This window comes from Plectropomus leopardus, chromosome 23, assembly GCF_026936395.1.
Source record: "Plectropomus leopardus strain MGB_pleo_1.0 chromosome 23, ASM2693639v1, whole genome shotgun sequence".
NCBI lineage: Eukaryota > Metazoa > Chordata > Actinopteri > Perciformes > Serranidae > Plectropomus > Plectropomus leopardus.
Window position 1 is genome coordinate 4,418,840 of NC_142198.1, and position 27,104 is coordinate 4,445,943.

Here is a 27,104-nt window from a genome sequence, read left to right on the forward strand (position 1 = left end):
TTGCGTTATGTTTTGTTATTTGTTGGCTCAATGGCTGCCATGTCCAAAGACAGTCATCTTCCTACTTATGTCATTAATCTCTGTTTTAAGCTTTTTTAAATTCTTTGTTAAGCACAATTTGAACAATTGTATCAAAACTTTCTGAAAGACTAGTTATGTATATCACAGTTAATTAAGCATGCTGTCATATTCTCTATCCATATTGAATCTGGAGTTTCACAACTGTGGATATTCCTGTAGGCCTACAGTGTGGCATTCCCCCGTGACCTCTGGCCTCTCTCGTGTGCTACTCACAGCTGTCTCTTCACAGCAGTCTTTGCCCATATGTGGTCTTCATGGTGCAGCATTCCTGGTGCTTTGGAACTATACCCTTACCTAACTTTGCCCAAAATGTTTTACACCTCTTTATTTGTTATTTTACTGCAATATGGTGTCACAATTTTGTGAGTCTGGACAAAATGTCAAGGTATGCCAATAAAGATTATAAAAAGTGTTTCTCTATCCCTTTTTACTCTAAATATGGGTGTTTTGAGCATGGGATGTAACTTTTGCTTGATTTATAACATGTAAAGTAAGATCCCTGTAGTGCTGTTTACACAATGGTTGGTGGTCCTCACTTATTAATGAGTGGGCAAAATTAGATATGGGAGCCAGTAAATTTGAATAAAACTATAATCGACATGGAGTAAAACCAATGGAATGTGTTGGGATGCCAATCTCTAAATTTTATCATAACAATTTAATAATATAGTGTTTTCCCCTCTTTTTAAGTCAGAATATAGGTGTTTTGAGCATGTGATATAACTTTTGCTTAATTCATAACATGTGTAGTAACTTTCCTGTAGTGCTGTTTACACAATGGCTGGTGGTCCTCACTCATCAATGAGTGGGCAAAATTAGATATGGGAGCCAGTCAATTTGAATACAATTATAATTGACATGGAGTAAAACCAATGGATTGTCTTAGGATGCAACTCTCCAGATTTTATTGGTCACGCTTATGGACCAGCCCTTATTTACTAAACCAATTAACGAAAGCTAGTATTGATTGGCGAAGTATTTAACCAATCAAAATCCAGGATTTCCTAATGGGCGGGTTTCTGTCACGGAGGGGTGGGGTGTTCGAGGTCATTCAGTCCCTCTCTGATTCACTCTATCGGCGTGTGTTTGTGGGGACGGGTAGTTGGAGTAAGGAGTCGCCGGGCGGCAGTGCACCTCAAACCGCTTTTTGGGAAAGAAACGCCGCTGAAAAATTGCACCACAGACTGAAGAAACGACCCCCGGCGACGGCTTCTGTGAAATTACTCAACGCAACGACTGCGCCACACGCACAACCAACAAACGCAGCCAGGCTATCACATGCTAGCCAGCTAGCATCCCTCAGAACTGACGGGATCAAGGTGTTGATAGCTAGCCTCCCAGCTAATTATCCATCAGCTAGCATCCTCCTGCCGTAGCATCATTAGCTTGCTTCTCCTCCTCGCGCACGTCGAGACTCCACCATTGCTCGTGGCGGTGCCTTGTCAGCTCGCGAGCACCCGAATCCCACATTAGGACAAAAACAGCCGACGGAGCTTCCTAACTAGCCGGAGACAGCGTCTGCGTTGCATTAGTTAGTTGACACCATCACACCCATCTCCCCAACCCCTTCACCTCTGCCCCTCTCCCTCCACCCGAAACACTGGAAATCCACAAGCGGCCGGAGAGCGGCGAAGGGCCGGCGAAGCTGGGGGTGGTAACGTTACCGGACTCGCCGGGAGTCGTAACGGCTACAGACAAGCTCAGCCGTGGGGACCTACCGACAAGTATGGACGGGCTGGCCGTGGAAGTTCGCGGCTCGAATGGGGCCTTCTACAAGGTAACCAGGTTACAGTCGTAGTTTCTAGTTGTCCCAGATAAAAGTTTTGTTGCAGGAAGAGCTGTCGGGTGTTGTTCTCCGTAGCAAAGCCCTAGCTAGCCATTAACTACTTGACTAATGTTAGCTTAGGCTCACTTCAGACAAACAGGGATGGTTTTGCGTTCCATTGGGGCTGGCCATTGTGGGCTGGGTAGCTAGCTCCAGCTAGCTCCCAAGCTAGGCACACTTGTCATCACTATGTATGGCCTATATTTGGTCGTTTTTAGTAAATGTCAGTATGAATACATGGCATTCAAGTGGAATTAAATTCTCACATTTTTTGACACGGCATATAGTGTTTCTCATAGAATGTTGCTTTGTCTGAAAGTGTGGGATACAAGCTTTTAAAAGCGAAGCGAGCTGCTAATCAGACAGCTGTTCCTGCGTTCAAGTATGATGAGAAGCTACATCAGAGCTCACCTACTTCAGAATTGTTTTGTCCCCTAACCCACCTTAAAGCTACACTACTGAGCCTGTAGTCTTTGTGTTTATTGCTCTGACAAGGAAGAACTGCACCCTCAGTTTCTGTTTCATTTCTGCTCCATTTTCAAAAGAAAGAGTGGTTTCATATTTAGACACATAAAGTCACTGTTGCTGCTGTGTCACAGCTTGTTTTCATACATCACACTACAACTCTGACTTCAAAGTAAATTCTGTATGTTCATTTTATTGAAAGATAGCTTAAATATCAATGTTTAAAAGCCACACATGCAAATTTGGGTTTTGTAAACATTATAGGTTCTGACATAATTTGGGATTTTATAGAAATTTAGTTTAAGACCAAATCCCAATCTGAGGAGGCACCATAGTGACTGGGGAGTGGCACACAACCCCTCTCATCCCCCTGGTTTTCTTATCTTAATTTTTTGTCTCCTCTTATTTTCATTGCTCTCAGCTGAATTTCCATGTGCTCTCCTTCTCTGTCTTCGGGTGTTCAGATGGTCAACCGACCACATGGTGCTTTAGAGATGAGCCTATATTTACTCTCCTCGTGGCGCTTCACCTGTCGTTCTGTTTTACAGGCTGACAGTTTGGCTCTGGCATGAATGAACGCTTCCACTCCTCTCTATTATCTCACAGCTCTCATTTTGTGGATGAGACGGACACTTAACTGTGGTAGTGACGTTCTAAATGTCATATTCCAGTAGACATGTTGTCCTTGATGGGAGTGAGTGGGGCTTAAGCTTTATTTCTTTTTTTTTCTCTTGTGACTGACACATGAGGTATAATCATTTTCGGTCTTGAATGCACTTCATTCACCTTGGTGTCAGTGCGAGTTATTTTTTTTTTTTTTTCTTTTTAACTATGAATCAGGATCATATTTATGAACCTGTCAGGGCAATACAGCACCTGTCAGGAAACTGGCACTTGTGTAAAGGCTGCATCTTTTGCAGCAGCAAGCACATACCAGGCAAGGTGATAAAAGCCTAAATGACGATTCAGACAGTTTTTGTGGGCGCATCTGATGGCTGAAACGATACAGAAAAGCCATAACTATGTTTTCTTTAGCTTATAATCACCTGAAAATAAGAATTGACGTATGTTACCCTAGAATGGGCTGTTCAGGGTTTCCCATACATTTGCTCTGAGTGCAGAGCCTACTCTGAGCACAGTCGGAGCAGCAGAATGAAAGGCGCAGTTAAAATGAAATGTAACCATTCATTGCTCTTGGTCTTAAAGTTTTCTTTCACTCTCTTCTGCAACAGCTGCTTCTCTCAACTATTGATCTGATCAGTTCTGACCGGATCGAAAGACCAGTTATCCTCCTAGTGACTCAAACTCCTCAAACTGCTGCAGAGGGAAAAAAAACAACATGAGTTCCACCGGCGTTATGTTCACCAGCCCGCAAACATGTAGGAATTTAGAGAGGCAATTCAGAATGATGAAAAAAACAAGGTCATAGTCACCAGATTTAAGAAAACAATTGGGAGGTTTGCTAATCTTTGCTATCTTCCACAGAGTCTGCCATGTTTCTTTTTTTTGCTTCATATCTTGCATCAACAAATATCTCATATTTTAACATTTATTTATATTTTATCATGAGCAGGCAGATCAAATGATTATATCTAAACACAATGGGTTCTCGAAACGATACAGTTATCCCATGTAATCTGTTTTAAGGTTGCAAATGTGGTTCTTCTGGTTGATGAGGTTTTGCTCATCACCACATGTACCTGCACGTGGCTGCTGGATGTCATAATGAAGCAGCCTATGTGACCCCTCTCTGCCCCCCGTCATATTAGGAAGAGGGCATGCCTGCCCTTTGACCTGGTTGTACTTGATGGAGGCATTACTCTGACATAACAGGCAGCTCTCTCCTAATATGACCTCTGAAAATTGGAGGACAAGGACCTTTTCACACCGACCTGTTGTCACTCACTGCTGGCGTCTTCTCAAAAAGCGATCCGGCACTTGTGCCACTGGGATCTCGTTGTGTGAGAGGAAGATACTAACTTTTCATGTTGCATGTATTGACCATTATCTGGGACCATGTCTGAACAGCATCAGTGGTGAATGATAATCAGAGTTGCAGTGAAAGTAGACTGCTTAAAGGTTGTAAAAATTCCAATGTGTCCACACACACATATACCCATGATGCAGGCTGAAACTCTAGCCACCTCTTGTACTGCAGAGGAAGCACCTTCCCAGCAGGTGAACCCCCACTCTTCAACAGACATGCTTGCAACATACTGCCTGATCTCTCTGTCCCATATACGGTAGTGTCACAGTGAAACATGCCACACCCACCACTTTCCTCCCATCATGTCATTTGCTTGGCGTTGGTGGTGGTGATCAAAGCATATGGCATGCTGTGACAGATTTGTGGATGGTCATGATTGATAAGCAACATGTGATCTCTCTCTCTCGTAGTAGTAGTAGTAGTCTCTGCTTTCGCGTAACACGTCCATATCGGCGAGGCTGAGCGAGTGCAAAAGCGAATGCTGCAGTCCTTTTTTTCTGGGTTTTTTTGGATGGTCATATAGCACAAGTTTCAGAAGTATTTGTGTCTTTGTTCTGCATAGACAGATTCATTTTACAAAAAGTCCATCTTACCAGCAGTGAAATACTTATTTTACCCTTTGAAATCTAAACTAATTGGCTTAATTTCTTTTAAAAACATGAGAAAAGGGACATTAGCAAAGAAAAAAAAGAAATTACCCAAGAAATCGAAATTGAAAATTAGTGAAAATAAATAAATAAAGAACAAAACAGAAATTACTAGGAAAAAGTGCCACATTTGAAATAACTAAAAATTAGTCATAATAATATTATTTTTTTAAGGTACAGAAATGCCCCTGAAAAAGTGCCAAAAATTGTAACAACTTTTTTATTAATTTTAAATATGTAAATATGATAGTTATAATGTTTTTCTTCTAGCTTTTTTGTTTTTTTTCTTAATGAATTATCACTAATTTTTTTCCTGCCCTTTTCTTTTTCCCTAGACATTTTTCCCTCGCATTTTAAAAAATAACTTTCTAACTCTACTAATTTCTTTTTTGAAACATTTATTACAAAGTCACTCATTGCCTTTCCCCCATATTTTTTAAAGAAATCGCGCACCAATTTGCTCTTGGTTCAAAGAGTAAAATTCTTGTGAAAGGCATCTGAAAGCAGCACAAGGAATCTATGTCTTCATACATGCGCCCTCATGAACATGTTTGTAAAACCACAAACTTCCACACAAAGCTTGTGTATTTTAATTCTGTTTGTTTGCAAGTGTGAGGGAGAAATTTCCAGGCTGTCTCTGCGCTGTCAGGAGGAGTCAGCGTTCATCGTCACTTTATCCACCACAGAATTCACAGCCAGAGAATTGTGTCAGTGATGTGATGTCTCGGCTTCCAAAAAGCCCTAGATGCGCTCTCTCTCTCTCTTTTTTTTTTCTTCAGCAGTAGTCACAGTATTGGTCTAGCACTAGTCTTCCAAGTCAGCTGTCTATGTTGTTTACATGCAAAAATAAAAGCCCCACCCCTCATCACTGAGTGTCTTGTGCATTCATGGGAATAAAATTCTGTCTCTGTTTTTCTTCTAGGGTTACATCAAAGATGTCCACGAAGACTCACTCACAATTGTTTTTGAAAACAAGTAAGTTTGTTCTTTCTGTGAACCTCCTATATGTGCGCTGTATGATGAATAGTCCAGAGTTGTGACCACTGCTCCATGCTTTACCCAGGCATTTAAAATCCTCCAATTCAGCACCTGTGCTTTGCAGCTGTCCATACATGTCACTAACATTTTTTTTATTTTTTTTTACCTCCTGCTCTGATCCCTCCAGCCCCGACCATACTGATAGCATGCTTTCCTATACTCCTAGCCCCACCTACTGTCCCTTTCCACCAGCCACCCATCCCCCTGGTCCCTCTTTATCTACTTGGCTCAGAGTGCAGAGCAGGGTGGCCCTAAAAATAGTGACCCAAGGTATGCAGGTTGGGAGGGGTGGCAGTATGGTGGCCTGTGTTGTTTTTTTGGATGCCCCCCACCCCTTCTCCTTTTACTTTCTCTGAGCACATGGAGGTGTCGGAGCAGCTGGTTTCAGGCTTCCTGGGGATCCTTAAAAAGTTTTAAAAGGCATTGAATTCATTACCAAAATAAAATTGCCCTTCTTCAATTTTGGTTATTAGAAAATTGGTCTTAAACTTTATTCCAGCAGCATTAAAACATCTTAAAAATTCTTAAATCTAACTTGTCTTAGGCTTCAGGAATCCTTTGGCTGTATAAGATAATGAATGAAGAAAACACCCTTTTGGGTCTCAAATGGTAGCAATAAGGCAGAAAAATTATTTTAATGACTCAAAACGAGTTATTTTAGATATCAACACCGAATAAGCGTCGAGATAAGCAGGTCTTTACTGAATTTTATGGCAATCTTTATGAGCTATTTTCAAGTTCTTATTAACATAAAAGGACCTATCATTAAGTCACTCACTGTCCAGACACAGCTCCTCAAACTTCCTCATTAAACTTAACGACCCATTTTAATTTTTATTTTCATTATGTCTGGCAATGTGAGCTGGTAATACCCCCATGTCGTTGCCATCCTGGCATGAGAGGAGAGGAAAATGAACTGCTTTAACTGTGAAACTATATTGCGATTTGTTACCTGTAGTTGTTGATAAGCTGACGGGCGTTTGTGTCTTCTTGCAACAGCTGGCAGCCAGAGAGACAGTTGCCCTTCAGCGACGTGCGGTTGCCTCCTCCAGCCGACTACCACAAGGAAATTGGTGAAGGAGAGGAGGTGGAGGTAAGGCCTGCCGCTTTGCGTCGACTCTGACTCAGCTCGTCCACTAGAGTTTTCACTGACCTCATATCTCAAGGCCTCTGTGTCTTTGCACTTCACCAAAAGGATCATTCTCGGATATTATTGACCAGGGCTTCAAGAGATAATGAATGTCATTGTTGATTAATCTGTTGATTACTTTCTCAATCTATTGATTAGTTGTTTGGCCTATAATGTGTAATAAAATGCTGAAAATTGTCAGTCAGTGTTTCTCAAAGCCCAAGATGATATCCTCAAATTTCTTTTTTTGTCCACAAGCCAAAGATATTCAGTTTACTGTCATAGAGGAGAAAAGAAACCAGAAAATATTCACATTTAAGAAGAAGAAAAAAAACCTCAAACCAATTACCGTAAAACTTCAACAAATAGCCCAAGCTATTATTTGCTTAAACCACTGAACTCAGCAGGCTTATATTTGGGACATGCGTCTATATGGGACTGGGGCTGGCTGATATGGCTTTGAAATGGTATCACAATATTTTTAGGATATATCGCAATAAACAATATATTTCTCAATACTTTGAAATCTTTCAACTACTGTAAACTACTAAAATACGATAAATAGATTAAGTACAATTAAACTGATACTTTACCGATTTATTTTATACAAGTGGATAGTTTTTCAGTGAACTATGGTTAACTTTCCTCCATCTTGCCAGCGCCCAGATCAATGAAAATCTGCCAAATCATGCTGATGTTACTCGAACTACAGATTTAGTATGGAAACATATTTAGATCTCTTTCTCTCTCTCTCTCTCTCTCTTTCTGTCTCTCTCTCTCTCAGATCAAATGATAAAACTAAGCAGTGCTGATCAAAACCAAACCAAGATCCTGTAACTGCGTTGCCTTTTTGTCACCTAAACTGTCTTCAAAAATACATTTTGGTGCCCTGTTATGCTGTTTTAGAGTTATTTAACAGGAAGTGGGTGCCATACTGTTTCTTGTGTTTTTTAAAAAAAACCCAAACAGGCTGAAAAAACTGAGATCAATGATAAAACTAAGCAGTGCTGATCAAATATGAATCATGATTCTGTCACTGCATTGCTTATTTCTTGCCCAAAATGTGATTTTAGTTCACTGTGTGTCTGTAACTTTTGTTTTGAAACCCAAACAAATTGGTTTGACTTCTTTTAAAAACATGAGAAGAGAGCAGTTGGGAACCAAAGAAGAAATTACACAAGAATTAGCAAGAAATTAGTTTAAAAAATACAAGAAATGTAACTGAAAATCAGTGAAAAAATAATAAATAAATTAAAAAAAATAATAAAATAAACAACACAGAAATTACCAAGAATAATTTCTTAAAAATTATAATAACTTTGTAACAGTTATAAATAATTATTTATGATTGCAAATATAGTTTTTCCCCAAACTTGTTTTCACCCTAGACAATTTTTCCCCCCAGCTTTTTCAAAAATAATTTTCTAAATCTACTCATTTCTTGCAATTTTTTATAACATTTCCTGCCAAGTTGTTAATGCCTTTTCCCCATGATTTTGGAAGAAATTGCACCGATGTGTTTAGCATTTAAATATATATCAAAGGCATTTGAAAGCAGCACAGCATAGGCAATGTGGCTCCAGGTTACAAAGGGTTAATGTATGAAACAGTTCTTGTTTTGTTTGTTTTTTGTCTGCGACTTAGCTGTCATTTCCTATGTATCTCCTTACAGGTTTACTCCAGGGCGAATGAACAGGAGCCATGTGGCTGGTGGCTGGCCAGGGTCAGAATGATGAAGGGAGAAGTAAGTGGGAACGTTCTCTTTCAAAAACAAAGAAAAGATAGAGAACAAAAAACAATGCTTTATTTTTCTAAATGGTTTCATTGTCAGTACTAAAGCAGAAAAGCACTAAGCATAACCTCTCTACTTCGGTGACGCACTTTTGTCTTTATGGTGTTCTTAAATCCCCTTTCCGCCCCCTGTATGTCTCCGTTAATTCAAACACCACAGTCACACAACAGTAAATAACAAAAGAACAACATGGCGCTGCTTTGTTGTCTTGTCATAAACCATGCAGTCGCTGTTTTTTAATCCGCTCTAATTTGCCTAATCTTTACAGCGCCTTGAATGCGGTAAAAACGCTATGGCGCTGAAGGGATAGTTTAGTTCCTGAATTTTAGTTCCTGGCGCTTAAATATTCTTGCAGCTATTTAGTTGAAAAAATGATTAAGAATATGATCTCATGTATCGGTGAAGAGATCTAGTGAGGCTAGCTCCGTATTTAATAATCAGTAACAGAGGCTCGGCTATTATCTTTCACTTTGCCAGCAGTGTTTAGTTGCATTGCCAGGAACTGTTTATTGAGCTCTGCTGTACAGAGAGTGAATACAGGCCCGTGGTGAGATAAGCACTGCTGGGTAATGAGCTCAAAGAGCCAGTATGTCCTGATGTGCTCTGACATTGTACCTTCGCATTATATTTCTTCATAGACTGTGCTTTTTCCTTCACTCTGCGTTCTTGTGCCTAAATGGATTTCCACCAGGTTCACTCTAAGTGGCACAGTTGGCGTATTTTGACATATTTTTTGATAAAAATCAAGAAGTGGCTCTTAGTCACCAGCCGGAGCTGCAGGTTGAATAGTGGGTCAGTGGGATATGGAAAGGACAGAGTTGTAGTGCCACAGTGCCAGGGGAGCTGCTGCTGCTGCTGCTGTAGTGCTGTTATTTGGAGCAGGCTGATAAGAGCCTGCAGGAATGTCTAACACTGACTGATGGCTTTAATTCTGTCCTTCTGAGCATGCAGTGTGCACTGTTCATCTCACCGTCTCCCTGCCTCGTGGTTCCCCTTTTTCCTTCTCTGCATCTTTTTCCATCTTTCTCCGCATCTCGCTTTTGTTCCATCTCATGTTTTCTCAAAAACAGAAGAAACTGGGAAAAGGAGTGTAGTGTGGCTTCATTAAAAAGATGAATGAATTTGTAGCATGAATGCATTTTTGAGGTGACCTATTATTTCTTAATTTGAGAGTGGACATCAATGGATTTTTAATTTGAGAATGCACATAAATTAATTTTTGATTTGACAGCTGATTCAGAATTTTTATGTGAATATGAAAGCTAAGAACTGCCAGGCCAAAAAAACCCCCCAAAAAAAACAACTGATCTGTTTTGATAAATGAAAAATTTCTTATTATGACAAGATGTTTTTTTCTGTTTATACAAGATATTTTGTGTTATAACAAGAAAGGTTTCTTGTTACGTGATTATATTTTTTACATTTTTACAAGATATTTTCATGTTGTTAAAAGAAAACATTCTTGTTCAAACTTTATACATATTTATTTGTTATAAATTCAAATGTTTCCCATTATTGTGTGACATGGGATCCCTTACCGAATGAAATGTTTCACGTTTTAACAAGATAAATCATTGTTCAAACAATAACAGTTTATTGTTTTAACATAAACATATCTTGTTATTACAAGAAACATTTTTTGTTATTACCTAAAATTATTTAGCCTGGCAGTTCTATGCTTCCATAGATCTTCTCTGTATATATCTTGGCGTGTGCTTTTTGTCAATTAATTGAGCTGTAAAGCTTTTTTTTTTGGTCATTCTCTTTTTCTTGGTTTATGTGAATGTTCAAAAACAAAATACACTGCCAAATGAACATGAAGACCTTTCAATCATGTAAAAAGGAAAAATAAATACATAAATAAACAAAGAAATAAATAAAGACATTAAATAAAAAGATAAATAAATAAAATTAAATCACTTTGTGGCTACTAGTTACACCACAGTGTGTTTCTGATACTTGTTCACACAGTCAAGTTTGATACTTGAAGCATACACTATTCATTTTGTCAAGTTTTTGAGGCCTTAAACTTTTGTGTATCTCAGTGTTTCTGGATTAAAAATCTATCATTTTGTTCTGTTTTCAGTTCTATGTGATCGAATACGCGGCATGCGACGCCACATACAACGAGATTGTCACGGCAGAGCGCATCAGGCCCCTCAACCCCAACAGCCCCTCCTCTCGAAACTCTTTCCACAAGGTCCCCATCCCTGTCCCAGAAGACCTGAGGGACATGTGAGTGTCTTTACACCGTCAAACTTACACCCTGAAGATAGATTTGTGTGAATTAACCCCAGAATTTTGATAATCTTTGGTGTGTGCGTAGATGATTTTCCTCACTGGGACACCTTTCTTTGAATGTCAAGTTGTCTGAGTGAGCGGTGACGCTCTAATGGCCCACTGCTGCCAGATGAATAACTAAGGCTGACTCTCCTGTGGATTGTTTTCTTATCGACAGCTGTGAAAACGACAACATTCACAAAGACTTCAGGAAAGCGATCGGAGCCAACTGCATCTTCTACAGTGCCCAAACACACGAACTCATTGTGCTGGTTAGTACTCACAATACACCCTTCAGCTGGAGTCCACCTCATGAACAAGGGAACGGCTGTTTGATATTCACAGATGAGGAAATGATACAAAGGAGCTGCAGTAATTCTAACATAAATTAGGGTTTTCTGGGTATTCCTTAGGTATTGTTTGGTGGATATTACCTTACCTCCTCTTCCTGCCTCTTTTAGGTGTTATTCTTTGACATGATTTTCAGTCCATATTTTTGATAACATAGTCAGTCATTGTTAAAGATGAGAAATGTGATGTTTTGTAACTTGATCCATTTTTTTTGTTTTCTTCAGTCTACAAATGAAACCACAGTAAAGCGTGCCACTCTCCTGAGCGACATGCATTTCCGCAGCATCCGAACCAAGCTTATGCTAATGTCCCGCAACGAAGAAGCCACCAAACATCTGGAGGTAAACGTTTTACGTACACATGCGCACATCCTGTCCGGTGCAATTAAAGGAATAGCTTGGTTTTTTTGAAGTTATAATGGGTACTTATGTGCTGTTTTACATACAGTGGATGTCTGTCAGCATGTTCCCAGTATGGAGAAGCGGCAGGAGTACCACCACTTAAAGAGATCCATAAAAGTGTACACTGTATTAACCCTTTAACACCTGGATCAATATCAGTATACTTGTGCTGCATTGATGTGCCTTTCACTAGCATTTAAACCTCTGAAACCATTAAAAATTGGTTTGTTTTCTTTCAAAGCAATTTTGACAGGAAAAGCAATTTGATAAAAAAACAGTAAAAGGTGACAAGTAATTGATCTTAAAACTAGAGGTGGAGGGTATTAGATATTATCAAGAAAGGGAAACATTTCCAGAACACTGTTTTCACAATTCATGTCGAATGCACATCTAGAAGTTTAGCACTTTCTTGTATGGTGTTTTTTTTGTATTTATTTTTTGTTGTTTTTTTTTATTTTTCTTTATAATTCTCTTAATTACATATTTAAAATTATGTTACAGAAGCACGTCTAGACGTTTAGCACTTTCTGGAGGTTGTTTTCCTGTTTGGGTTTTTTTTCCTTTAAAATAAAATGGTTGTTGTTTTTTTTATTTGTTTTTTTTTTTTTACTTTTTTGTGCTTATTTTTGGGTAATTTCCTTGTTTTGAGATTTTTTTTGCCGTTACTTGAGTTGCACGTCCCCCACCCATATGTATGAAAAAAACATGTCAGTTTGCTCAGGTTTCAAAGGGTTGAGAGTAGTTTCATTGCTTTACCTTTTCTTTTTAGACAGTCTTTTAACAGGGAAGTCGTTGACGGCTTCAGTTTCCCTATCTGTGCTCTCATTAAAGCCACCAGACTCCATTGACAAAAACAGTCATTTTGGCTCACTGAACACTGGAGCTGCTGGTCTACTGCTGCCTACATCAGTTGGATTATTTGTGTTCATCTGTGACTTAAATGAGCCTAAAATAACACTTGTAAATGCCAAAGTCAGTGCTTTTCTCAATGGAGTCTGGCTTTAAAGAGAGCACTATTACTGACTTCAGCTGACTGTCAGAAATTGCGGTCTGACGGTAAGGTAAAGCAGTAAAAAACTAAATAGATTTTTAAAAAAAAAATCAAAATATAATGTACACTTAAACTTGTATTGATTTCTTTTGTTGGCTAAAATCTGTTTTCTTGCGGCCCCCATCCACAGCAGTACACTGCTTTACTTCTGCGTTGATACTCCTGTATGCTTCTCCAAACTGAGGGTGTACTAGCCTACATTTACTGTATGCAGTACACTCACTATGGATAAATATCTCATACAGCCCCACTCTCCCAAACTCTCCCTTTAATTTTGCCTGTATACTCATATATTTTAATTTAAATATTCCAAGCCCGAGCAAGCCATTTTGGCTAAAATTACTCAATGGCCCTCAAACCAACTTTGTGTTTTCCTTCCAGACAAGTAAGCAGTTAGCGTCAGCGTACCAAGAGGAGGTGAGGGTCAGGGAGGACCTGATGGGCCTTGCCATCGGCTCCCATGGTGCCAACATCCAGCAGGCGAGGAAGGTACCCGGTGTCACAGCTATTGAGCTGGAGGAGGAGAGCTGCACGTTCAGAATCTATGGAGAGGTACGCTGTTTCATCAGCTCGTGTGCCATAATATGTCGTATATCAGTTTTTTTTGACTAATATTTGGATACATGTACTGCAGTGTAATATGATGTGATGTTGTGTTACAGACCCCAGAGGCAGTAAAGCAGGCTAGAGAGTATCTTGAGTTCAAAGAAGACTACTTTCAGGTACCCAGGAACCTTGTAGGTGAGTGAGCTGCGTTCCTGAGGAGGTTCATTTTGTTGGTGACCTAGACCACTTCACATCCACCTGCTAGGGATGCAGAGATTTATCAGTCACACGTCACTGATATTTCAGAATCAGAATCAGAATCAGAAATACTTTATTGATCCCCGAGGGGAAATTGCCTTTAGTTACAGATGCTCCCATTCAAAAGTCTTAAAAGAAGTAGAAAAGTGTAGAATATATCAATAAAATTTCAACATAAGTACTAATATATTAAATAAATATATCTAAACACTAAAGTATATATATAAATGTTCACATTTGCCTCGTTAACTGCCATTGGCCTATCAGCAAATAAGAGGAAATTCCCGGGTGGCAGTGGGCAATGTTTTTCTGTTGTGTCACATTTACTTTGCGCAGGCTAAAGCCCCGTGTCTACCAATGGGTTTTTTTTTTCCCCAGCTGAAGATGTCCCACTGGGAGTGCATGAAAGCATTTTTTTCCAGTGGTTGCTATGATATAGAATATCTTCAGAAGTAAACATGGTGGCATTGGCACAAGGTAGAGTACTTGGTCAGGATAATGACTAGTCTGAAACATGCAGAGAGAGGATGGAACTGCTGGTCTGTGTCAGAGGTTTTATCCAGAGTTAAACATTTTTTTCACCTATCAGTACTCAAAACAGAAGAAAAAAATCGTCCCATGGGCAGCACTCAGTGCAGAATAGATACTCAGCAGCGTGTCACGCCGCTGGTGTTTGTAGCTCAGTGTACGCAGCACTACCTTTTCAAAGCAATAAAAAAAAAAAAAGATGCTGGCCTCAGAAAAGACACTTTGGTGGACACGGGGCCTTAAAAGCACGGCTCGAGACTACGGGGATGAGAATGTGTTTGGATAGAAGCAAATCTTTCCTAAGATGCCTTTAGGAGGAAATTGGGCAATAAACTCACCATTGATGCACAGTGAACAACAAATCTGCGTTGAAATCTGCAGGACAGCAGTTAGTTAATGTCAGCTGTCAGCTGTTGGCAGCTGCTGGTTGGAGGAAACAGCTGACGGAGGTTGCATTTGGTTACATTCTGATGCGTTTCAGTTCTGTTCAGTAAAAATAAGTGTTGGGCGAAGGTATATTCTATCGTTAACTGGATGGTTTCAAATATAATCGTGTAAAATTAAGTTTTTTGGCGACAAACTTGTATAAATACAACAATTTGAAGGAGAAAAATTAGTGAGGGAATTATGATATATTGTAAAAAGGCTTTTAAAGTAATTATTTCTTTCAAAAACATTCTTAATCTAAAGTTAGGGTATGTTAAAGATTGTTTCATAAATTTGTATGATTGAATATGTGCTCATGCAAAGATGCGCTGAATAACTTTGAAACAGTTTTTTTTTGTCATGCCTTTGTTAATTTCTTTGTTTACTTGCACAAACAGCAAAGTAAATTTCAAAACTCAAACAAACAACACCCAAGAAAACAATTGTATTGGCTTAGGGACAAATTGTTGTTTTAAATATTGGTACTGCTTAAAATTTCAGAGTCGGCGCATCCCTAACTCCTACCATTACACATATACACTCTCATCATTATGATATTCTTTTAACCTTCTTGTTTTTGTCTTCTTTCTCATTTGCACAGGCAAAGTCATCGGCAAGAACGGCAAAGTCATCCAGGAGATCGTGGACAAGTCGGGCGTGGTCCGCGTCAGGATCGAGGGAGACAACGACAAAAAGCTTCCCCGGGAGGAGGTAGGCAGGCAGGGGGCAGGCAGGGACGACACTGCCAGCAGCAAAGAGGTGAATTGACCGTTCGGCTGGCCTCCCAGTCCCCTATTAACCCCTCCCTCCCACCAACCCACCCACCACCACCACCCCCACCCTCCCCTACACCCTCTGCTCTCCAAAAAAGCAAAGCTTATTAACCGCAGCAGAGTGTAGAAGCCCCGTGTGCCGTCTGCTTTGACACTGTTGAGTTCTGCTGCTTTGTCTCTTTGTTTTGTCACTAGAAGTTGTGTCTTCATGGCTTTGAATACACACAGCCGCGTATGTCACTTCTGTTGGCTGTGTGTGGGAACTATGCTGTCTGTTTCTGTTGCTTCATGTGGTTTTTAAGCATATTAATAAATCCAGAAATGGTCTGTAATTCACCAGTTAACATGATATTTTTCAGTAAGGTCTGAACTGTTTCGGAGTCTCCTTGAGAATGGGGCTCAGTGTTTAACCCCTTGAAACCTGAGCAACTTTTTTTTTTTCAAAAACATGGGAAGAAGGCAATGAACAACAAATAACAAATGACACAATAATTAGCAAGATAGCAAGACATAATTTTAAATATGCAATTATTGTAATTATAGATGTAGTTTATCCCTAGCCTTTTTATTTTTTCCCTGGAGCTTTAAAAAAAGAATCTACTAATTTCTGGCTATCTGAAGAAGGCAATAAGCAACGAAAAAAAGAAATAACACAAAAATGAACGAGAAGTTAGTTTAAAAAAGTTCAAGAAAATTACCTGATAAATAGTTTTTTAAAAATGAAAAAGAAAGTAAACATCAAACAAGGAAATTACCTCAAAAATGTGCTTAAAAATTCATAATTTTGCAACATAATTTTAAGAATGGAATTATGATAATTATAAATAGAATTTTCCCTTGCTTTAAAAAATAGTTTTTCAAATGTGCTATTTTTTTGCAATGTGAAGAAGGCAATCAGAAATGAAAGAAAAAATTAGCAAGAAACCAGTAAAAAGTACAAGAAATTACCCGAAAAAGAGTTTCTAAAAAATGAAAAATAAAATAAAAAACAAACAAACATGAAATGACCTGGAAAAGGTGCCTAAAAATTGGTAATAATTGTGCAAAATAAATTTAAGAATGTAATTATGCTAATTATAAATACAGTTTTTCCCCGAGCTTTTATCTTTCTTAACCTAGACAGTTTTTTTTTAAATCTACTTATTTCTTGCAATTTGTGAAACATTTCTGACCCGAGCTGCCCTTTTACCCATATTTTTGAAATAACTTGAAATAATAATTTTCTCAGAGTTAAAAAATTTAAATACTTTTGAAAGACATCTGAAAGCAGCATAAGAAAACAGATGTCGCTCCAGGTTTCAAAGGGTTAAAGTGATGATTATCTGTTTATTTGAAAAAGACACTATACTCTTTATCGCCTCTTCTTTGTGTTTCACCAGGGCATGGTTCCCTTCGTGTTCGTGGGAACTAAAGAGAACATCAGCAACGCTCAGGCTCTGTTGGAGTACCACGTGTCCTATCTGCAGGTCAGTCCATCCTCCATGTTCACCAGTAGATGGTGGCACTAGCTTTTTTTTCCCTGTTCCTGTCACTCAAAACAAGTCAGATAAAACTTGATTTCATACACGTATTTCTGCTTTGGACACTTAGTCGAGGAAGCTTGTTTCTTAGAAGCACAGGTCCTTATAAACGTGGATAGGACAGAGCGCTGTTTGGAAATATGGGCGTGTGTGCAGGGTCATTTCATATGGGTCACCTGTTTCCCCGCCCTGCCCAGCGCCTCATGAGGAAAGCTGCTGAGAGCGCCTCGTTTTGCCCTTACCTCATGTGCTTTTATAAATAGCCTCCCTCTCCGGGATGGGGTGAAGGGTACGCAGGAGTTTAGATTACAAGCTATCTGGACCCTCAGCTACCAAAAATAACAGCAGACCCCTCTCTCGCCCTGCCTCTCTTCCTTCACGCCTCCCTCGAGGGTTCAGCTGTCGTTGGTGGAGGCAGCTGTCACACTGTGAAGTGAGACCCCCCGACTCCAAATCAGCCGCTAAAACACCACTGAAACTGCTGTCACCGCACTGCTGTCATGAGACGTCAAAGCCCACCCCCCTTATCTGTGTAAACGGCATTAGTGGCTTTCCAAAAATATTTTTAAAATTGTGATACTGCCAAAAGATTGTACTGGTTATGGAAAGATTTTGTTGAAGTTTCAGAAAACTTATACCATATTCTGGCTTTATTTGTTTTTACAGTACTAAATTTGACTTAATGTGTCACAGTACTTTTACTTTTTTTTTTATAACAGTACTTTATTAAACTTTACTAAAACAGTATTTTATTTGACTTTACTATAACAGTACTTTGACTTTTCTTTTATGACAGCACTTTATTAAACAATACTTGATTTGCCTTTATTGAGCCAGAACTTTATTAAACCAGTACTTTATTTAGATTTATCATAACAGTACTTTGTTTTACTTTATTATAACAGTACTTTAACTTTTTGATAACAGTACTTCATTTAAATTAATTATAACAGTACCCGATTCAACTTTATCACAACAGTACTTTGACTTTATTATAACACTACTTTCTTTGACTTTATTATACAGTACTGTAACTTTATTATAACAGTGATTTTCTGAAGTTACTATATTTAACTTTATTATAACAGTATTTAAATCAATTTTTGACAACAGTAATTCATTTACCTTAATTGTAACAACACTTGAACTTTACTATAACAGTATTTTAAATTTCCAAAATGTGATACTGCCAGAAGATGATAGTAGTAATTAAAGATGTTATTTAAGAGTCAGCAAACATGATAAACCGATAGCTTATCTTGGCTGTAACTTTGTGTGTTGAATGCTGTGATGGAGAGCATTGGTTGTCACATGGACGGGACAGAGGTCCAGTGGATCCCCCGCAAAATGATACTGTTCAGCTGGAGAACTGTGATAATGTCTGTTGATTGTTAGGAACCCCAAAGCTGGGGGAAGAACACGTCGGCCTGGGAAACTTAAATAAATCTTAGCAACCACTCGGGACGATCTGTCCAGTGAGTTTTTGTATGTGTGAGTCAAAGGGGCCAGAGTGCACATTATGAATCTTTCTGCTATACTGTGCCATGTGTTGGTCATTTTGTCTGTCCAGGTAGATTAAAAAGTGAGGGGGTAGTTTCCATCCACTTTGTCATTGAAGGCACATCCAGAAATGTTCTACCAATAAGACAACGCTGTCTTTTCCCAACCTGGATCTCTACAAGCTAATCAGTCGTTTGTCAAAAATTCGGAGGTGTTTGAACAAAAGTGTACATTCTGTGAAAGCACTCAGGGTTTTCAGGGGAGGTGATTTTGCACCAAATGTCTGGTCTGGTTGGAACACTATACTTTACGCATGACTGCCACTTAGTGGTAGAGTGATAGACTTAATAACAAGCACAAAGGCCCACAGCAGGTGTCTGAAGATCACGGCTTGGTCTCAGCTCAATACGGCAAAATTTGTGTGCAGTGTTTTACAGGCAGAACAGAGATGTCTGCCAACAAAATACGTTTTTCCACAATCTGTATGTATATAATCTCATATCAGTTTTTTATCACCCTTGTGTGATTGCAGTGAGTCATTGCAATCGTTTTTTTTTTTGAGCTTGCACATGGGGACCACCTGGTTTAAAATGCAGCACAGCTGCTTTGTTTCTAGTTAATCCTCATCGTGCATGTTGGTCAGATCATTTGCATAGAATGTCAGCACTCTTTTGGGCCGCCGCATAATTATGACAAACAGAGCCCAGTTCACCTTGTTATGTCTAGATACAATATCCTGCGTGGTACTAGCAGAAATGAGATTAAATTACTGTTACATTATATATTTATTATACAATTGCAGCTTGTTCCATGTGGGATGTATGAAATTACTATATCAAGAACATTAAATACAAATGGTCTTATTTTTGTAAGCTAGCAGCATTAGACTCTTGCTCTCTTCCTCTCACAGACACTTTATAACAATACTTCTTTGACTTTATTATAACAGTACTTTATTTCACTTTATTAAAATAGCAATTTATTTTGACTTTATTATAACTGTACCTCACTTAATGTTATTATAACAGTACTTCATTTAACGTTATTATAACAGTACTTTATTAGACTTATGATAACAGTACTTTATGTAACTATTATACCAATACTTAATTTGAATTTATTGTAACTTTTTTCGGTAACTGATTTATTTAGCTTTATTATGACAGTCCTTTATTTAACTTAATTGTCACAACACTCAAACTTCATCATAACAGTGCTTTAATTTTATTATAACTATATTTTATTTAGCTTTGTTCTTACAATACTTCATTTAAATTGAATCTAAAAGTACTTTACGTAACTTTGTTGTACATTACTTTATTGGACAACAGTTATTGGATTCAACAATACTTTATTTCACTTTATGTGTAGGACTTTAACTTTATTACAACAATATTCTATTTAACTTTGTTTTAACACTCCTTTATATTAAAGTGCTGTATTCAACATTTTAAAACAGTCCTTTAATTAACTTTAATTTAATTATACCAGTACTTTAACTTTATGATAACCATATTTTATTCAACTTGCTGTAACAGTAATTTATTTAATAATTTCATTTATTGTAATAGTACTTCACTTTACTTTTACCTTCAACTCATCCTTCAACATATGTAATTTTGTTTTTTAAACTTTGTTTAAAAAATGATAAATAAATCTACCTTTTACCTTTATTCAGCTTTATTATAATATTACTTTAACTTTATTATAACAGCAGTTTAACATCTTTGTAACTGTAGGTTACTCAGTAATTCTGTATTAATTAGTCTACAGTACTTTAAGGAGATCTCAAAATATGGAGAAATGCATTGTGAATTGTGATATAGGCCAAAAATATTGCAATATAAATTATAGGCCATATTGCTCAGCCCTTTATAATTAATTAATTCATTTATCAAGGAATCAATGCCATAAATGACTCACCTTGATAACTGTTATTTTTTTAAAGACTGTTTATGTTGGTGCTATTTGTTTTTCCGTGCGCTTTTCTTTTAGATGTTTTCATCTGCACTTTTATTTCCCATCTGTTTGTGTTTAATATCAGGCAAACATCAGGGTGTGCGGACGAATAGGCTGCAGGGAGGGAGGGGGATTTTCTCGAAACATTTCAATAAACCGTGTCCTGAGGAAGAGACTATGAATCACACACTATCAACAGCTGTCTCATTGTCCCTGTCTTGTAGGAAGTGGAGCAGCTGCGCCTTGAGCGTCTCCAGATCGACGAGCAGCTCCGTCAGATCGGGGTTGGGTACCGCGCGCCTCCTAGTCGGACCGGGGGCCCAGGTGCTGAACGGGAGAAGGGCTACTTGACCGATGAGAGCAGCAACTCACTTCACACCTCTCGCACCTACGGAGGCCGCGGCAGAGGACGCCGAGCCTCCAACAGCCAGTACTCTGGATATGGTGAGAATGAAAGAGCGGAGACATTTTATCAGTTGGACACATTTGAGAGTGATATAGAGGAAAAGTTACACACGTTTTCACATTACTTGTCTGTGCTTGATCCAGGCACCAACTCTGAACTGTCGAATGCTTCTGAGTCGGAGGATGTTGGCGAGCGAGATCAGCGGCCCCGTGGCATAGGCGGCGATGAGAGAGGCTCCCGACGGGGCGGCAGAGGCCGAGGCTCTAACTCCGGCCGAGGACGTGGGGGGCCCGGATCCAAGCCTTCCAACTCCATCAGCTCAGGTAGTTAAAACCCCAAAACAAGAGCATTACATTTCAACCTGGACTGTTATGTGATCTTTCAATCATAAGATGAGAAACAGAACCTAAAGCGAGCATACTCAGCTTGGTTTGTTTTTGCATTTCTAGGATGTCAGGACTTTTCTAGGACTTTAGGACTTTTTTTTACAATTTTAGGACATCTCTAGGATTTAGGACATTTCTTAGATATCCTGACACTTCTAGGACTTTAAGACATTTCTGTTATTTTAGGATCTTTTTTAGGATTGCTGGACATTTTTAGGATTGCAGGATGTTTCTAGGATTTTAGGACCTCTGTGAAGGGTTTTTGGGAATCCTCCACTGGCACTTTTTTTCACAAGCAAGCTCTAATTTGATGCTGTTTATGTACTCTTGCACCTCATGTATACTAAAAATACAAAAACAATTCTCAGTGTGAATCACTTTCATAAGTCAGAATCTAAGCCACTGTAGAACGCTCCTCATTTAAAGCTGTTGAAGAGCATTCACAGTGTGGTTTTTAATTTGGCAGTCTTTGTGTTCAAATTAAAGCAAATCTTTAACATTTAGAGAAGTGTAGTTGTGATGCTAATTATCTTTGGCTCATCCAGTGCTGAGGGACCCGGACAGCAACCCGTACTCGCTGCTGGAGGGTGAAGGCGAGTTGGCCGACACAGATATCAGTGAAGGCATGGGAGGAGACCGCCGTAGACGCTCCAGACGCCGCCGCAACGACCAAGAGCCCAGCGTGATGGACGCTGCTGCAGAGTCGGATGGCCAGGCGGGCCCCAGCGAGAACGGACTGGGTGAGCTGTCCAATCATGTGTGAAAATGGACATTTTTACCACTTGTGAAAGTGGATGTACTGCATAGTGAATCACTGAAACAGGCTTGTCGATGAAATTGAAAATGATTTTCTGTGACACTATCAGAGGGAGTAACCCATATTTTCTCCTTTGACTGTTAGATGAAGAGGCACGACCTCAACGCCGCAACAGAAGCCGCCGTCGTCGTAACCGTGGCAACCGCCCAGAGGGAGGTTCAGCCAGCCGTGACAGACAGCAAGGTGACAGTGGTGAGACACCGTGTCTTACTGGTTAACTTTTCTTCTCTTTAGAAGAAGAGGAGATTCTCTATCAATAATATCTACTCAGCAGCTTCATCAACTTTGGAATTTGCATTTTGAATCTCCATCTACAGCGTATGTACCCTGTAGCTCCCAGCACTTGTTCTAGCTAACAGATTGTAATGTTTCCAGTGACTGTTGCTGACTACATATCCCGTGCTGAGTCCCAGAGCAGACAGAACCTGCCCCAGAAGGAAAACCATGCTGGCCCCGAGCCCAAGGTACAGGCAGAAACATACTCACTGACCTCAGCCAAAATATGTGTTTTGACCCAAAGTTCCCGTCATTTTATCTGCGTTTCCACCACAGTCTAAAGACCCATGAAAATGTGGCAAATTAGTCTGCTGAACACATTGCAGCCTGCAGTTCAGTGTGCCCCCATTTCAAAGACATGTTGTAAGAAACTTGTAAATCGCTGTGACGGCATTTAGTGCTGCAGAGTATTGCTGCAAGTTGGATATATTAAATGAAAGAGAGCAGGAAAATTGAACTAAGACTCTATCTATACAGTAAATCATCTGTTGGGTGTTTGATGGTTATTTATTGGTGATTTAGAATGTAACCGCCCTGAAACCATCAAAAAATGCTTTATTTCCCCCATTCGCTGGCTCTCTCACTGCACCTAAGCGTCGTCTCGCCTGCGCTGTGTTTTCAGGTCACTGCTGCCATCTCTCACTTTTTTCTTTCTCTGTTAAAATGAGTTGGGAAGCTGACAGGAAAGCCGAATTTAACTTATAATGTTATCAAACAGGTGGTCTCTCCTCCTAAAATTGTCTTAAATCAATACTAAAGTATTTTTTTGTTATGCCTGCAGCTGTCAGTCTGTCCCTCTGATTCTTCTGAACGTGATATCTCAAGAATAATATTGCAAGAACACCTTGAGGGAATTTCTCCAAATTTAGCACAAACATCTACGTGGACTCAAGGATGAACTGATTAGATTTTGGTGGTCATTGGTGAAAGTTCAAGGCCACTGTGGCCGTGTCTGTCATTCTTGTGAACACGATATCTCAAGGGAATTTCTTCAAATTTGGCGCAAACATTTGAAAAGACTCAAGATTAAACTGATTTGGTCTTGGTGGTTAAAGGTCAAGGTCATGGTGAAAGTGGTATCTAATGAACACCTTGAGGGAATTTATTCAAATTTAGCACAAACACCTCCTTGGACTCAGGGATGAGCTGATTAGAATTTGGTGTTCAAAGGTCAAGGTCACTGTGACCTTGCGTCCGTCTCGTTTTCATGAGTATCTGAAAAAGGCCTTGAGGGAGTTTCCTCAAATTTGTCCTGCTGGACAACTCAAGAATGAAATGATTACAATCAAATGGTCAAAGGTCAAGGTTACCATGACCTCATACAACATGTTTTTGGCCATAACTCAAGAACCATCAAGGACCACCTCGAAACTGTGCTTATGGTATATATCATCTGTATGTGAAGCATCCAGATTTTCATGGGTGTAAGCTGTAAGTGCAACTTGACTGGTGTGTGGAGGCATACATCCACATGGCATGAAGTAGAAGTACTGTGTGATTTTGACCGATTGGCAACAGTCATCTTTGTAATTCCCACCCCAAATTTAATTGGTTTCTCAAAAAGTTCCTAGTTCCTGTGTTTGAAAAGGGGTCGTAGTTTTTGGTAAATCAGTTTGTTGTTCCATTCTCATCTGTTCTCGCCTTTCCCACACACAGGAGAACGGGACCAGCGCCACGAAGGATGAGCGAACGCCCTCCAAGGGTTCCCCCAACAAAGGCATGAGCTCGGCCGGCGAGACCTTGACCCTGGTCAACGGGGTCTCGTAAAGAGACGGCCCTGCCCCTCGCGAACCCAAGTCTAGAGCAAGACTCCATGGCAAACTCTGTCCCTGCTTGCATTAACTTAAACCTTAAACAGATGAGTGAAAAGTACCTGACAAAATACCTGAATTCATACTACGAGAGTGAAAAAGTACAAAAAAACGACAAACGCATCTACTTAAAAACACACGTTAACGGTGTATGCTATCCTATCTATCAGTACTTAGTGCTTATTTAAAAAAACAACTAGCTTGCCAAAAAAGAGCTGGTGGATATGACTTGATTTTTAAAAATACTGAAATACAAGAAACAGGACGAGACTTTTTTTTTTTGTTTTGTTTTTTGAAACGGTTGTCTTTATTTGTGTCTTTTTTTTTCTGTTAATTTTGTTCATTGTTTATCACTGGTTTGGACTTGGTGGTCGCTCTCTCTCAACCAAAACAGACGCGTCTCTTTAACAGTGTTAAAGTACAGACTCGAGAGATGTAGGCTGTAGGGAGTGGCATTACGAGCAGACAGTCCAATAGCTTACGTGACGCGGCGTTCGCACACTGAACCTGGGAGCGGAGACAGACAGATTGGAATATTGATAGACATTGTGCCTTGAATTTGAAAAAAATAATAATTAAAAAAAACAGTTTTTTCCATTAAGTTTGTTTTTGTTTCCTAAGTGGAAAAAAGAGGGAGAGGTGTTCTTCCAATTTTTTTTTTTTTTTTTGGTTCCAAGAGGAGAAAAGAGGATACAGAAATGGAAAGAGTGGCTGGCCAACGTGAGGAAAAACAAGTCTGGTGCCAAAATTCAAGGCGCTTGTCCTCATTCCGAGTGGACAGCGTCGGGGTCAGTGCGTGCGTGTACGTACGTGTGTTTGTGTTTGAGACATTTGGCAACCACAAAAACTAAACCGGGAGGGGTGATGTGACGTAACGCAGCCCTGGGCGGGGTCGCGCGCTGAGGCATCTCTATTTATCAACAGGACTGAGGGGGGCGTCTTCCTCCTCTCACCTGTTTGGGGGTCTTCTGAGGGTCCAGGGTGGCTCCCACACAGCCTTGTAAACCAGGACAGGCTGAGACCAGACAGACGGCAGACTTGAACTCTAGATTTAGACTTTAAGATACCGTGCCTCTTTTCTCTGTGTCGGAGGGGGGCGGCGGTGCTAGCTTCCAGCCACACTAGTGTCTTGATAAAAATGACAAAAAAACAAAAAAAAAAAACCAACAACCACTGCAGCGCACAGCTCCGGACGCACACGAGGGCGATCACCTTTCTGGGACGGGTGCTGCTAGTGGGAAAAAGAGTGGGAGGGGAGGGGCCCGGAACTTTGTGGGATTGGGACAGCTTCAAATGACATGAGAGCCACATGACACACAGGCCCACACTTACAGGTTACATACACACACACACCAGGCGCGTGGAAGTCGCCCGCACGGCGCAAAAGCAGAGGACCGCAAAAAAAGCGAACAAAACAAGCGAGGTGTCCGTCTTGTACCTGGCAGTTTGGGGTTGGCAAAAGGAGTAAGAGAGGGGGGCCCCAATAAAAAAAAAAAAAAAAAACCCTCAGTGGCTCTCTGCTCATGTTGTTACTGTTGTCTTGGTTACCGCTCTCAAGTTTTTTTTGTTGCTATTTCCACATCTTAGAAAAATATGAAATAAAAAATTGAAGTGAAATCAACCTCTTCTCTGGAGACGAACTTTGATTTCTCTGTCTTGTGAGTTTGCAGTCTATTTTTCTAACTTGCATGGCATTTAGTTTAAAAAAAAAAGAAAAAAAGTAGGTGGTGCCTGTCCTGTGCATGAGGAAAAAAGGGTTTCATTAATCTGACTTACAAAGCCATTGTTCCATTCACTAGAACTGCTGCTAATGTACACATTGAATGTCCGACTAACTGTAGAAACCTTGAAGAGATTTGTGACTTAATGAAAAACAAAACAAAAAACAACCCCCCACACCCCACCCCCCCCGCCCCTACTCGCTCTCCCGCTCATCTGCCCAAATTTCTACGAGTCAGGAAGTGACCCATTCAAGATTCACAAAAGTATTTGATTACGAGGGCAACATTTTGCATGACAAGCAAGCGTCCACATGACCAAAGGTTTCGAGAGAGACAGATGAATGGGAGCGTGGTTGAGACGACCCAGATGCTGCTGTCATACATTTCTGCTCACCTGTATGTTGTGTTTTTAAAGGAATGAACGAGCACTTGAGTATTTGTACCTCAGTTTCAGTTGCATGTGTGCGAGTGGAGGACGGAGCCCTATCTGGTATGTTTGTGTTTACCTTTATACCTCATTGTGTGAGTACTGTATATCCTCATGTATCTGTAGCCCTCATGTCCTGTTGAAAGACTGCTGGCTGCTGTGTGTGTGTATGTGTGTATGTGTGTGTGTGTGTGTGTCTGTGTGGATGCCGGTTGTACAGACGACTCCTCACTCTGTCAGATTTTGTCTCTGGTTTTCTCACTCATGTTCTGATGGCAATAAAGGACTTTTCATTGTTTGGTATATATCTTTTCTGAACATTTTTTCTTTTACTATAGGCCAGTGATGCTCAACTTTAGGCTCGTGGGCCAAATCTGGACCCCGATAGGGTGCCGGGTGGCCCCCCCCAACCATTTTCTAATTCACAATAAAAATAAAGTGATACACACTGAATTGCTTTTGTACTTCTGTTATACATAATGTGCCAGAGTGCGTTAAACAATTTACTACAAAATAGTTTCAAAAAAAGTGCCAGTGGACAGTCCTGCACCCCCAACAGAGGTCCCAGCTAAGCCTTTAATGTCCTAAATTACTAGAAACATCCTGAAATTTTCAAAATGTCTTCAAATCCCGGAAACATCCTGAAATCCTCGAGACGTCTTAAAATCCCAGAAACATCCAAAAATCCTAGAAATGTCCTAAA

The 27,104-nt window shown here is 39.8% G+C and overlaps 1 protein-coding gene across 4 annotated transcripts; it reads left to right on the plus strand.

Moving 5' to 3' along the window:
• The first annotated feature begins 1,139 nt into the window (after positions 1 to 1,139).
• On the plus strand, positions 1,140 to 26,704 carry fxr2 (FMR1 autosomal homolog 2). Of its 4 annotated transcripts, none has more exons than XM_042512051.2 (17): positions 1,140 to 1,858; positions 5,928 to 5,980; positions 7,043 to 7,136; positions 8,845 to 8,916; positions 11,051 to 11,199; positions 11,423 to 11,516; positions 11,820 to 11,936; positions 13,429 to 13,599; positions 13,710 to 13,788; positions 15,407 to 15,516; positions 16,958 to 17,044; positions 20,782 to 21,001; positions 21,107 to 21,286; positions 21,895 to 22,089; positions 22,251 to 22,349; positions 22,542 to 22,630; positions 24,099 to 26,704. In XM_042512051.2, the coding sequence occupies exons 1-17, from the start codon at positions 1,808 to 1,810 to the stop codon at positions 24,207 to 24,209; spliced, it is 1,971 nt and encodes a 656-aa protein (XP_042367985.1). In that variant the 5' UTR covers positions 1,140 to 1,807; the 3' UTR covers positions 24,210 to 26,704. The 4 variants fall into 4 exon arrangements, with proteins under 4 accessions (XP_042367985.1, XP_042367984.1, XP_042367982.1 ...); XM_042512050.2 differs by having other exon boundaries at positions 1,141 to 1,858; positions 15,407 to 15,564; positions 22,251 to 22,358; XM_042512048.2 differs by having other exon boundaries at positions 1,141 to 1,858; positions 15,407 to 15,564.
• Positions 26,705 to 27,104: the final 400 nt, after the last annotated feature.

Bases quoted from the DNA above. Each gene is read 5' to 3' on its own strand.
- fxr2 (XM_042512050.2), top strand. From the start codon at position 1,808: ATGGACGGGCTGGCCGTGGAAGTTCGCGGCTCGAATGGGGCCTTCTAC. The intron at 8,917-11,050 runs GTAAGTGGGAAC...TTCTGTTTTCAG, and splicing joins TCAGAATGATGAAGGGAGAA to TTCTATGTGATCGAATACGC. The intron at 11,937-13,428 runs GTAAACGTTTTA...TTTTCCTTCCAG, and splicing joins AAGCCACCAAACATCTGGAG to ACAAGTAAGCAGTTAGCGTC.